The 14,581-nt window shown below is 38.4% G+C and overlaps 1 protein-coding gene across 1 annotated transcript in view; it reads right to left on the reverse strand.

The window, feature by feature from the left end:
• The window catches only part of LOC117331110, a 76,463-nt gene that overhangs the window by 25,508 nt on the left and 36,374 nt on the right, over window positions 1–14,581 (reverse strand). Inside the window, 12 exon segments of the mRNA XM_033889704.1 lie at window positions 1,786–1,903; window positions 2,173–2,464; window positions 3,061–3,174; window positions 5,227–5,415; window positions 5,624–5,758; window positions 5,976–6,233; window positions 7,366–7,515; window positions 7,753–9,522; window positions 10,850–10,869; window positions 11,507–11,732; window positions 12,200–12,362; window positions 13,052–13,158. Coding sequence (XP_033745595.1) covers window positions 1,786–1,903; window positions 2,173–2,464; window positions 3,061–3,174; window positions 5,227–5,415; window positions 5,624–5,758; window positions 5,976–6,233; window positions 7,366–7,515; window positions 7,753–9,522; window positions 10,850–10,869; window positions 11,507–11,732; window positions 12,200–12,362; window positions 13,052–13,158 — 3,542 coding nt within the window.

Consider the following 14,581-nt stretch of genomic DNA (forward strand, 5'->3'; position numbering starts at 1 on the left):
GGGCAAAGGTTTATCCCCAGGGTCATCGAATTCACAGTTTTGGTAAAGCTGCTTATTTAATAAGACCTTTTTCATCTATGAAGAGTATTTGATTCTTCCTTATATGGGTCTTAAAAAGAAACGTTTTAAAATTTCAGTCAATTTGATCCTACCCCCCCACCCATCAGTCCCTGGGGTCAGTCAGGGCCAACATGTGCATATTATCAAACTGTCATCCTGATGCTGATAATGTTAATCAAATAAGAATTAATTCCAATACAAATTCAACAAATCATATTCAAAAATGTGATTTCCCTAAATAAACTAAAGTAAAGTTTACACCCTCCCCAGGGGTAAACGCGAGACCCCAGGGTAATGAAATTCACAATTTTGGTAAAGCACCTGAAGACCCTTCCATCTATGAAGAGTGTTTGATTTCACCGTATCTGAGAGTAGAGAAGAAGATTTTTGAAATTTCAGTCAATTTCACCCATTTTTAGCCCCGCCCCTCAGTCCCTGGGGGTCAGTCAGGGCCAACAGGTGCCCACCATCAAACTGTCATCCCAAGCTGATAATGTTGACCAAATTAGAATAAATTCCAATGCAAATCAAACAAGAGGCCCAAAGGGCCTGTATCGCTCACCTGGCTCTACAGCAAATTTGCAGTTGATTGAGGTCATTTCTACAGATACTATGCTGATAACAACTTTATTCAAATATCAAAGTAAGCTAGGTTTATTCATGCCAATATATTTTTTAGTCCTTCATTCCAGCATACTATTGGCCTAAGATCGGGTCTTGGCTCTTGGCCCTAAGCATGCTACAGACAGGCCCAATATCAAGTCCCTGGGCCTCTTGGTTATTGAGAAGAAGTCTTTTAAAGATTTTAACCTATTTGACCCATGTGACCTTGAATGAAGGTCAAGGTCATCTATTTGAACAAACTTGGTAGCCCTTCACCCAAGCATGCTACAGGCCCAATATCAAGTCCCTGGGCCTCTTGGTTATTGAGAAGAAGTCGTTTGAATATTATAACCTATTTGACCCATGTGACCTTGAATGAAGGTCAAGGTCAGTTATTTTAACAAACTTGGTAGCCCTTCACCCCAGCATGCTAAAGGCCCAATATCAATTCACTGGGCCTCTTGGTTATTTAGAAGAAGTTGTTTGAATATCATAGCGTATTTGACCCATGTGACCTTGAATGAAGGTCAAGGTCATTTATTTTAACAAACTTGGTAGCCCTTCACCCTAGCATGCTACAGGCCCAATATCAAGTCCCTGGGCCTCTTGGTTATTGAGAAGAAGTCGTTTGAAGATTATAGCCTATTTGACCCATGTGACCTTGAATGAAGGTCAAGGTCATTCATTTAACAAACTTGGTAGCCCTTCACCCAAGCATGCTACAGGCCCAATATGAAGTTCCTGGATCTCTTGGTTATTGAGAAGAAGTCGTTTGAAGATTATAGTCTATTTGACCCATGTGACCTTGAATGAAGGTCAAGGTCATTTATTTTAACAAACTTGGTAGCCCTTCACCCGAGCATGCTACAGGCCTAATACCTTCGGGCAGGTGAGCTAACAAAAAATAGTCAAAAATGTGATTTCCCTATATAAACTATAGTAAAGACTTCATCTCAGGTGACCTAACAATGCATCCCATGATTTATAAGTCCCTTCCACAGGATAAGTTCAAAGGGACATAACTCTACAAACAGTAGAATCACTTAACTAATTTTTGCCTAAGCTGAATAACATCCACACCCAGTGATAATAGCATACAAATTGCTGAGGCTGATATAGTACCTGTGAAGGTAGAAAAGAACACACTGCTGCTGTCGAGAGAGGAACATTCAAACTAGCACCAGTATTTGCCTGGGTTGTCCTTAAGTTCCAAGTGAGAACATCAGAGGCATTGAATGGTCTGTTGGAAGAAATCAACATTTTAGCATCAATAAATGTGGCATCTGAATCCAACTCAAAATCATGGTAGGGCTTGAAATATTTCTCATTTAAATGTTGTTACTAAAAAGATAACAATCAGATCAATGTGAACTTTTTGATCTTGCACTTTGAATTGGAAATATTTAAGGATTTATTTTTTATTCTTTTGTATCTAATCAGTCCACCATTGTTAGTTTTATCAATTAAATAATACATTGAAAAAGGCAGGAAAACCAAATAACAAATTACCCTTCAGAATAGATATAATCTGCAACAGTATTGGCTTTGAACATCGTCAGTGGTTGGTATTTGGTCATGTCTGATTTCATTAGGTAGTTTTCAGTGTCAGATGTGATGTACACATTGTGCATATTAGGGTTAATGTAGCCAAACCAGGCTGTCTTCTGTCCGTTATTCTCCAATGTGTAACAGTTAAAGACTGGCTGAACTCCAGTTGTGATATTGGTGCCATCATACTTGTCAGCATAGACACCCTGGCCTGTGACACATGTTATACTGCAGTGGCCAGGCCCCACGTAGTCTGTAAGAAAACAGGAGACACATGAATCAAACAGGAAAAAGCCTTACAGAGAAATTGTTGTGATAGATTTACCAAGTTATTCACTTCCTATCATAAATTTGTTTACCTCTGAAAACTAGACCATTATCAACATGCATACTGGGTATTGCTAAAGCAATACATGTCCCCTACTGGCCCCGCTAAAACCAGTAAGTGACCATGACCCAAAAACCCTGAAACTTGAACTTGATCTGAAGCTGCTCATACTGAAGTTACATCCCAACTTTCACCAACGAACATGGCTGAGAAAATGTGCGGAAAAAAATGTCGGCAATTGGCAAATGGAGGGGGAGGAAACCTATAGTCCCCCTGGTTTCACGAGTATGGATCCCAATATTTCAAATGTTATCTCCCTATCTTAATAATACATAAAGTTTCTCATAAACTGATCTTTATGCAACTTTGTGTGGATGCTGATGATGAAAATATAACACTTTATTTTCTCATTAGGTACTCTTTGTTGCAAAATAATACCTAATATATAAATAGATTTTCCTATACTAATTTGATACAAATATGATATGACACCTATCAGTTTGCATAGCTAGGACACTCACTGAGAGAACAACTGGTACAGGAGGGAAGGGCCCAGCCATCCTGACAGACATCACAGGCTTGACCAGTCCAATGTCCATTCACATCATCATCATAGCATTGGCACACATCTCCGCCTAAAAGGTCAAAACAATTAGCATGATATGATCAAACGTTACAAGATTACAGCCTATATACTAAGGAGAGATCCCAGAATTAACTAGAACTGTCGCCAGGATGGCTGACTAATACCCCCGCGATCTGCACGAGTCAATGGTGAATAGGAACTGATAATTAGAGGCTAACTAGGAAAACCCAGTAATATAGTGACCAGTTGCCATAGCAACCATAATTTTGAGAAAAAGAAAGTGAGATGCACATCTACACATGGTCTTCTATATTTGAGTGAAGTTTCATTGAAATCGGCCCTTCGGTTTAGGAGGAGTTGTTCGAACAAACTTAAAGTTATGGTTCTTATTCGAAAACCTGTTTATAGTGACCAGTTGCCATAGCAACCATAATTTTGAGAAAAAGAAAATGGCATGCATATCTACACATGGTCCTCTATATTTGTGTGAAGTTTCATTGAAATCGGTCCTTCGGTTTAGGAGTAGTCCGAACAAACTTAAAGTTATGGTTCTTATTGGAAAACCTGTTTATAGTGTCCAGTTGCCATAGCAATGATAATTTTGAGAAAAAGAAAGTGGCATGCACATCTACACATGGTCCTCGATATTTGTGTTTAGTTTTATTGAAATCGGCGCTTCGATTTAGGAGAAGTTGTCCGGACGAACTTAAAGTTATGGTTCTTATCGGAAAACCTGTTTATAGTGACCAGTTGCCATAGCAACCATAATTTTGAGAAAAAGAAAGTGAGATGCACATCTACACATGGTCCTCCATATTTGAGTGAAGTTTCATTGAAATCGGCCCTTCGATTTAGGAGGAGTTGTCCGGACAAACTTGAAGTTATGGTTCTTACAACATGTATCGGAAAACCTGTTTATAGTGTCCAGTTGCCATAGCAATGATAATTTTGAGAAAAAGAAAGTGGCATGCACATCTTCACATGGTCCTCGATATTTGTGTTTAGTTTTATTGAAATCGGCGCTTCGATTTAGGAGAAGTTGTCCGGACGAACTTAAAAGTTATGGTTCTTATCGGAAAACCTGTTATAGTGACCAGTTGCCATAGCAACCATAATTTTGAGAAAAAGAAAGTGAGATGCACATCTACACATGGTCCTCCATATTTGAGTGAAGTTTCATTGAAATCGGCCCTTCGATTTAGGAGGAGTTGTCCGGACAAACTTGAAGTTATGGTTCTTACAATATGTATCGGAAAACCTGTTTATAGTGACCAGTTGCCATAGCAACCATAACTTTGAGAAAAAGAAAGTAGCATGCACATCTGAATATGATCATTAATATGTGTATGAAGTTTCATTGGAATCGGTCCATCGGTTTAGGAGTTGTCCGAACAAAATGTGTCTACAGACGGACGGACGGACAACCTGATTCCAGTATACCCCCTAACTTCGTTGCAGGGTTATAACTATTCAATACTGTTATAAAAATATATATATGTTCATGAATCCCTAATTAACTCAAGTTTCAACACATATAGTAGGTAGCTATACTTCACTTCATTGTCTGACATATTTAATAAGAACAAATTGCTGGGTGTATGTTTATTAATCTTCAAGTTTCTAACAGGAATTTCCGTCATTTTCCAAGATCTTTTTTCGGTAAAAAAAACTTGAAAACGTCTCTACCTGTATAATTTGCGCACCCCCCAACTTTAAACTTTATTTCAGTAAAAAAAAAAAGCGCAAATTACATGAGTTTTTACAGTAAATTTAATTGACACAACTAGGGACCAAGGGGAACTCATACATGAGTTTGAGGAATATACCTCTAGCACTTTCCAAGTAATAGCAATACCAAAGATTGTTTACAGACAGACAGACAACGGACCATACACCATGGACGCAGGGCGATTTAAATAGCTCACAATCTGATGATGGTGGGCTAAAAATATAACTGCCCTTATAACCTTGACTCTAATTTCACACTCTACTTTCCTGAATATTTTATGTTGACCAACTTCTACGATAGTTTAGCATTCATTTGTTAGAAGTTTTATAAGAACTATACACATGTATGTAAGGGGATAGTAAGGTCACCAACCTGTCACAGTGGCATAGCCTTGTTTACACAGTGTTCCACATGTGGTATTGTAGCCAATGTAGTCTACCTCACATTTGTCACAGTTTGGTGATGCAAAATGTTGCCGACAAGAGGAGCAGTCCAGACTGCCGAATCCATGGTTACAGGCACAGGATGGGGCCACAGATCCTGTGGCCAAGATACAGGCACCTGGTCAAGAAAATCATGAAAGTAAGAAATTAAACAGTTGAAATATAAAACAATAACAAATTAAATCAAAGCAAACTCATCATTTCAGCATTTTATTCAAGCAGATGGACCCAAGTATTGAAGTCATTTCGAATGTTAACACATGTGTCACTTAGAACTGTCATCTAGAGGATAATTAATCCTACTGATGAAAGAAATGATGACTTACCATTGCCACTACAAGTAGGTGTTCCAGGGCAGATGAAGTCAGAACAGTCAGCTCCTGTAAATCCAGCATTACAGGAACAGATGGACTCATTGTTACTTCTCATACATGTTCCATAGTTACTGCAGTCAGGTTCACCTGTTAATATAGATCAGTAAGCTATGAAGCTCCCAATATATCTATCTATATATCAAATACTGCATACAAACATTTATTTCATACAATTTTCATCAATTTATTTACAATCAATTCTGAGATTTTTTATTTTCTCATGACTCAAGTGATATTATACATTTCTTGTATCAGATCAGTAATGAGACCTGTCATACTGAGGACATTTGAGGTCTGGTCTTACCTGGACAATCCAGGTCAGCACAGATGCTGCCCTTGAAGCCAGTTTCACAATCACAACTATTGGAGGTGGAGTTACACAATCCTTGGTTGGAACACTGAATGGAACAGTCAAATCCACTGTAGCAGTCGTCACACACACATACTGTGCTGAAGGGAGACAACTCTGTCCCATGGATACAGTCTTTCTCACATTTAGGTCCAATGGAGTCATTGCAGTTGATACATTTTGGAGGCCAATAGTTGTTATAATCACAGGTACCTGCACAATGAAAGTTCTCATTTAAATCAAACATTTCCATTATTTCTACTTGTATATCTCACCTTGTTGCTTTCAACATATGGTTAATTGCAAACTTTTAAATTGCATGAAAAAACTATTTTGATAAAAAATCCTCAAGGTAGCGAATTTGCTACATTGTAATGTCCTGAATGGCATTCTACAAGGATTTTTTAAATGATGTTAATATTCAATATTTTCCCTATATAAACTATAGTAAAGTTTACCCCCTCCCCAGGGGCAAACATGAGACCCCATGGTCATGAAATTCAAACTTTTGGTAAAGCACCTAAGACCCTTCCATCTATGAAGAGTGTCCGATTCCACCATATCTGAGAGTAGAGAAGAAGATTTTTTTGAAATTTCAGTCAATTTGATCCTTTTTAGCCCCACCCCTCAGGCTCCCGGGGGTGGGGACCATATAATTCACAATGATTTTAGTTGACCTTCAGCCATAAAAGCTTCCTGCCCAATTTCATTGAATTTGGTTCAGTGGTTTTGGAGAAGAAGCTGAAAATGTAAATTGTTTACGGACGCACGACGGACAATTAAGAGGCGATTAGAATGGCTAGAATTATTGCACTTAAATGCCAGCTAGATTATCTTTTTATTATGGAATACAAAAAAAAAAAGATTGATAATCACATATAATCACTTGATTTCTCCAAAATAAGTTACAAATAATAAAATTGCAATTTGGTTTAGTTTGTTTATTTTGTTTAACATCCTATTAACAGCCAAGGTCATTTAAGGATGTGCCATGTTTTGGAGGTGGAGGAAAGCCGGAGTACCACTGGCCTACGGTCAGTACCTGCCCCACATAGGTTTCGAACTTACAACCTAGAGGTGGAGGGCTAGTGATAAAGTGTCAGGACACCTTAACCACTCGGCCACTGCGGCCCCCTAAAATTGCAATAACAATGACATATATCACTGCAGATTATTAAGAATTCACAATGCTATCATTTCCCAAAAATAAAACCTTAAAGTATCATGCACCTATATTCTGACAGACACAATATACCAGGTGCAAAGTAATCACTGATAACTGTCAGTTATGTACACAGTTGTGACCTTGACCTACTCCTATTTCTCCTACCAGGCTATATCTTACCTCTGTTGTTGCAGTCATCTGTACAGTAAACCTCTTCACAACCTGCTCCCTTGTAGTATTGATCACATGAACATGAGCCAGCAAGACAGTTACCATGTCCAGAGCAGCTGGACCCAACTCCAGGGCATCCTGGGTCTGTACATAAGGCTCCTGTATATAACAATATATCATCAATTAATTTTACTGGCATCAAGTGACATGACATCTTTTAAATCATTAATTCAAAAAAGGAATATTAATACAACTATTATAAAAACTTTTTTCACCCAATCAATCAAAATATCTATAAAATTCTTAGTTTAAATTTCTTCAATTCATCATAGCTTCTAGACCATATCCTTCTATTATAGACACTTTAATTCTTTTGTCAAAATAAAGGGAACTTACCCCACCATGCTGAATCACAGATACATGTGCCTGTTCCATTACAAGTTCCATGGCCATTACAAACACTGTCACATCCCGTTCCTGATATACAGTCGTCACATTCACAGCTGAACGTGTTACCACTCTGAGCAGCAGTGCCCATCTCACAGGGCAGCTCACATTGTAAGCCCATGGTCATATTGTTACAAAGACAGGTGGCATCGCTCTGACATACACCCTGATTACTACAGTCTGGCTGGCCAGGGCAGTCAACATTCTGGCAGCCCAGACCAACAAATCCAGCCTTGCAGATGCACTTAGGTGTAGGAAGAGGTTTAAGACAGAAAAGTTCATTGCCACTGCAGGGCATATGTCGTCCAGGACAGTCAACTTCCTCACAGTAAGTACCCCAGGCTCCTGTACTGTAGCCTGTGGAGTCTGTACAAACACAGGTCTCATCAACACAGCTTCCAACATTGCTGCAAGTGAGCTCACAGCTTGTCCCATGTTGACAGTTGCTATCACACACACAGGTGCCACTATCCATTGGAGACTGTGTGCCATTACAAGGTATATCACAGGCACTTCCCATCCAGCCCTTCTCACAGTCTGTACACACAGGCACAGTGTATGTTGTATCACAATGACCACGGTTGTTGCAATTTGATGGACAATCTGGAGTTGCACAATCAGTGCCAATCCAACCTGCATTACAAGTGCAGGAACTTGTAGCTGTGTTACATGACCCGTGACCTGAACAATCCAAATTGTACAGACCTGGACAGCCATTTGTCTCACAGTATGTGCCTCGACTACTCACACACTCACAGACACCATTTGTACATGTGCCTCGATTGGAGCATTCTGTTTCACACTCAAGTCCATCAAAGCAGGGGTCACAGACACAGGTACCATTGGCCATTGCACCATTTGTACATATGTACTCACAAGCAGATCCAAAGTATTTGGCATCACAGGAACAGTATGGAGATGTTAGAGTAAGGGTATCAATACAGGTTCCCTGCCCAGTACATTTGTTGGAACATGCCCCTTTATGACAACCTATTCCAGTCCATCCTGCATCACATATACAGCTGTGAGACCCACCACAGTTTCCATGTCCACTACAGTCTACATCATAACCTGGGCAACCATGTGTATCACACAGACTTCCCCTGTACCCATTGAATCCACAGTCACATGTTCCGTTTCCTGTACAGGAACCCTGGCCATTACATAACAAGTCGCAGGTGGTGCCACTATAGCAGGAGTCACATTCACATTCCCAGTTACCATTGGCATCCCTTACACCTACACCATGGAAGCAGTCATATTCACAGGCATCTCCCATTTTGTTGGAGGAGCAGTTGAAGCATCGAGGTATTCCACCACCAGGCGGTTCCAGACACTGGGCATCAGGGTCATTATTACAGTCATTGGGACACTCGGGTATGGCACAGGCAGGTTGTTTCCAGTTTGAGTCACACTGGCATTCTCCAGTCACCTCATTACACGATCCATGTCCCATGCAATTCTCGGGCCACCCTGGACAGCCAGGCTTGTCACATTTATCTCCCTTGAAGCCATCATTGAAGTCACAGACACATTCACCATTGGTGTCACACAGTCCATTTCCAGAGCATTCCAGGTGACAGAATGGACCAGTGATACAAGTCTTGTTACACACACATTCTCCATTGAAGTTTGTGCCATTGTAACAGGGAAGCTGACAATAGTCACCTATTCGGTCTGAATCACACATACAAGTTCCAGCAACACAGGTACCTTTGTCTGTAATGATAAAAAAACATACACAAATAAGTTTATTTCTATAACAGTCATCTAATTTAAAAGGTCTACCATCTTATCAAAATTAGTCTTGTAATTTCTGCCCTTCTACAATACTAATTGCAGTGTATTGTAGAGGAGCGGTAATTACAAGTCTAATTTAAATTAGATTGCAAGGTTTATTACTTCAATTTACCTGTAATGAAATAATAAGGAAATTGTATCTATATATATACCTTCACCTAAAATAAAATCTGAATTGGATAGATCTTCACATGTTATCAAGCCTATTTATAAGAGAGGTAAACTAGAGCTGTCACCGAGGGTGTGACAAGTATACCCCCCGCTTTTCCATGATTGGTTTGGATACTTTGTGAAGCTGCCTATTTATGGTACTATAACCAAATCAAACATGTTCTATGTTTAGGTAAGAACTAAGTGAATGCATAGCCGAACAAAATTTTGCTTGTTTTTAAAGAAAAAGGGGCATAACTCTATTAGAACAGGTAATTCGGCAAAATCTTTACATAGAGCTAAGCCTCATAGGGTCCTCTAACTACATACCAAATTTGAGTAAAATCCATTGAAAACAAAGCAAATGCATAGCTGGACAAGCTAGTAACCATTTTTTACATAAAGGGGCATAACTCTGTAAAAAGGGGTTTTTTCGGAAGAAGCCGTTACTAGAGACACAACTTCATGCCATCCTTCAACTCTGTATAAAGTTTCAAGAAAATCCATCAAAAACTAAGTGAATGCATAGCTGGACAAAATTATAACACATTTTGTATGAAAAAGGAGCATAACTCTGTTAAAAAGGGCCAAATCGAAAAATCACTGCAGGGGACACAAGTTCATATGGTCTTCTAACTATATACCAAATTTGAATGAAATCCATAAAGAAATGAGCGAATGCATAGCTGGACAAATTTTGTGACGGAAGGACAGACAGACAGATTCCAGTATACCACCCCTAACTTCATTACGGGGAGGGGGGTATTATAAATGTATGATTGGTATATTCATTATAAAGTGGTACATACAGGCTTCACAAAACAGCGAAAAAAATGGAGGCTCATTATCAGGGTAAGACTGCGGGAAAACTTAATGTACAACATATGTCAAAACAAGATTAATTCTGTCATTGGGATAGAGATATTTAATTTCAAATAGGTTTCAAAAAAAAATTGAGTAGAGAACTGTGTCATTTTTGGTCAAATATCTTGATATTTTGCAATTTTTAAGTTATTTTTTAGCTGTTACCATGGTATTCACAGGTCTGAAAAACATAGAAAAAACTAGAACTGTCATCCAGAGGGCCAACTCATACCCCCTCCCTCCATCACCCCTCTGGTGAAGATTTTCCAACAAAAACCTGTTTTTAGTGAACAGGTTACCATGGCAACCTAAATTTGTGGGGAAAAAACCTGCATGCATATGAACACATTATGAGTCCCTAACATTCAAATGAAATCGGCTAAATAGGGAGTTGTCCGAGTTGTCTCGACAAAGTTTTCCACAAGAATATGGGTATTGAAACCTGGTAACCATGGTAACAAAAAATTCTGTAGAGAAATATCATGCATGCACATTTACAAATGGTCCTTATCACTCTTGTGTAGTTGACTGGAAAAAATTCCCCCACCCAAAGAACAACGTATAGTGACCTGGTTACCATGGTAACCACAAAATTACAACATGATGTAGATTACGCACATCTTCAATGTATAAGGGTTATTGCTATAAAGTTTCGTTGAAATTCCCTCAGTAGTTTAGGAGGAGTAGCCGGTACATCGTTGTGTCTACAGGCGGACGGCCGGACGGACAACCTGATTCCAGTATACCCCCCTTAACTTTGTTGTTTTACATATTACACGTGTGAACAGAAATGCTAGCCATACGGTAATGTGTTTACTAGCAGAGCTGGAGAGCTGGCAATGGTCAGTAGTATGATAGACCACTGAAGTTAATCCTCAGAATTAGTCACACTCTTGCAATCCTGTGACCTATTAAAACTACACGATTCCTGAGCAAGGTGTTACCTGAACATTCTGGGGTCCCTGGACAGCTGGGTTCTGAACAGTCATATCCCTTAAAGCCTGGGAAACAGGTGCACTCTTGGAGAACAGAATTACAGCTGCCCTGTTGGTTACAGGCTCCATCAGCACCAGGACAGCCCTTCTCCTCACACAAGCTACCCACATAGGCATTCCCTTAAATCATTGGAAATAATAAATTACTTCTCACATAATTGTGCTAGAAAATCAGTAAAACTTGGTAGGTATCTCTGAAAAGTATAATGTTTGAACAGGAAGACTGCAAGACAGAATATTATGTGCCTGTCATTAATGCCATATATTGTTATGTCATTTCCTTCTGAATGCTGAAAGCAGTACATAGTGTAATATTGATGTCTTAGCACTAAATTTTGATTCATATTAAAGCGAACAGATTTCAAATTTGGTTGAACAATAGGTGAAATTCCACATGGTCAAAAATGTAACTTGCATGCACCCATCAATCTGTGACATAATAACAGTATACTGTGACATTACAGTTTCTTTGATTGTTTATTGGCCTGAATGAAATCATCATCATAGACAAACAATATTTAGTGCTGACAAATGATCATGCATGAGTTATCTCCCTTTATTATAACACAGTTCAGGTGTAAACTTACCTGGTAGTCTGGTGCAATTGCAAACTCCATTGTCACAAACTCCTTTGCCAGAACACTCCAGGTCACAACCTGCCCCAGTATAGCAGGGATCACACGTACAACGAATATTGTCAGTTTTGTTGCCATGGACACATGGCTTACTACAATCAAATGTCATCCAATCCTATGGGGAAACAAATGATTATTAGATATTGCACCATGTTAAAGTCCAACTGTGCAACAAATTAATATACTTTAAAACCATAGCAATTTGTTTCAAGTTCTTCATACATTTGAAGTCTATGACAAAGAAAGGCACCATAGCAATTTAAAGAAATATTCATCATTGATCATAGAAAGGAGAATGACAAGTATTGTTAGTCTAAATTTTATTGTTGTTTTAGCTGTTTTACAATATTGACCTACCGGTATGTGATCTTGAAAGTCTGTCAAGGTCATTCTGTTTATCATTTTATTTATATTAAAACTTGGCCAACTTTCATCAAGCCTCATAATATTACTAAGTTAACAGACAAAGGTAAATTTTTATTCATTAAACAAGCATTGAAAATACTGATTTTCTCAACATACTTAATTTTCATTTATTGAGGACTTCTCCCATTTCAAACGAACACTTAATCATAATTACATGGCATGGTATTGTATCAAAACAAGAGTTGACAGAAGACAACACAATATACAGATTTAAAAGCAAGTCAAAGGTCATGGTCAATGTCAGCAGGTCAAATGTAGTACCAACAGAATGGACTTGTTACAACATAGTTTCCTATGGACGCCGACACTGGGTTATAGCAATAGTCTCCTGGACTTGGTCCCAGAGAGCTAAAACTATAAAGGATTTCAGGAACTTACCTCGTAGCAGACACACTTCGGCACTACTACATCAGTGGTGTTACAGATTCCATTCTGTGTACAGTTATTCGGACAGTCAGCCTCATCACATGCGGCACCAGTCCACCCTATATTTTAAGAAAATTTGACTAAAAAAGTGTAGCGCTTGTATTTGCTAGCAGCTTTTTTTTATGAAGCTTTCTATGTGTATCTATGTGTATCTAGTACAATATAGCAACAGCAACCTGCAAGGGACAAAATACAAGACGTCTACCTGTCAGCCATGTTGTTTTCTGATTGCTCCCAATTTGCAATATGCACAACTAGTGACCAAGGGGAACTTCCATGTACATATGAATTTGACAAAAATCCCTTCAGTACTTTCTGAGTAATAGCAATAACAATCTTTAATTGTCAAAATCCAAGATGGCTGCCTGTTGGCCATACTGTTCTCCGATTAGTCCTAAAATGCAATATGCATAACAAGGGACCAACGGAAACCTACATATGAAATTTGAGAAAGATCTCTTCAACACCTTCAGAGAAATAGCGATAAGAAGAATTGTTTACAGAGGGATGGACGCATGAACGGACCATGGATGCAGGGCAATTTGAATAGCCCACATGGTGGGCTAAAAATGTGATTTTCCTGCAAAAACTGGTAAAGTTTGGTATCTACATGTATCCAGAGAGAAACATAAAAGCTATGGGGCATGGAATTTACAATTTTAATAAAAATTACCTTTCCATCCATAAAATATTTGATTCAGCCTTTTATGGGTCTTGAGAAGATTTTTAAAAATCCAGTCAATTTGATCCAAAACACAGGATTTACATCCAGGATATCTCAGATATGTTATCGATATGACAGTCGCATTCATATGCTATAACTATATTTTCTCTTTTTTTCTCTCTTCATTTCCGGTCTTTGACTGGTCATTTGATCCCTTTGACCTTGAACTTTGTTGATCAAGGTCAACTATTTGCATGACTATTGCAGCCAGCAACTCATGTTGTAGATGTGCTAATTATCACATGTATATGTGTTACAGTAATGAAAGAAAAACATTTGAATTGTAATCTTTGGATATTTTTGAACTTTGGCAGTAAAACATTCTTCAAAGTGCCATATTTGTATTATTTTTGATGATTTGACCTTGAAAGTTTGCATACATCTTCATAAGAGTTGGTTCTTTAAAATCTGATCCAAATTAAGCATTTTGAAAGATTTTTTAATTTTAATTTTTTTTTCATCATTTTACCCTTGTGACCTTGAATGAAGGTCAAAGATAAGCATAACATGTGTTGCCAGACATATTATGCATATATGCTATTGATCTGCCAAACACCAAGCCTTTGGGTGTATAGATAAAAGAACAGAAACATTTTATGTGCAATTTTGGTGAGGAAAATTTGCTTTATTTTTTCAAAGTGCCATGATATCTCTGTCTTTTTTCATCAGGTAATCATAAGTCTTGTATATTCTGTTTCAGTGGATCATGGTCTTTCATATGTAATGGCATGCAAGGCATTTGACCTTGACATTTTCTG

The sequence above is a fragment of the Pecten maximus genome, chromosome 7 (assembly GCF_902652985.1).
Source record: "Pecten maximus chromosome 7, xPecMax1.1, whole genome shotgun sequence".
NCBI classification, from domain to species: Eukaryota; Metazoa; Mollusca; class Bivalvia; order Pectinida; family Pectinidae; genus Pecten; species Pecten maximus.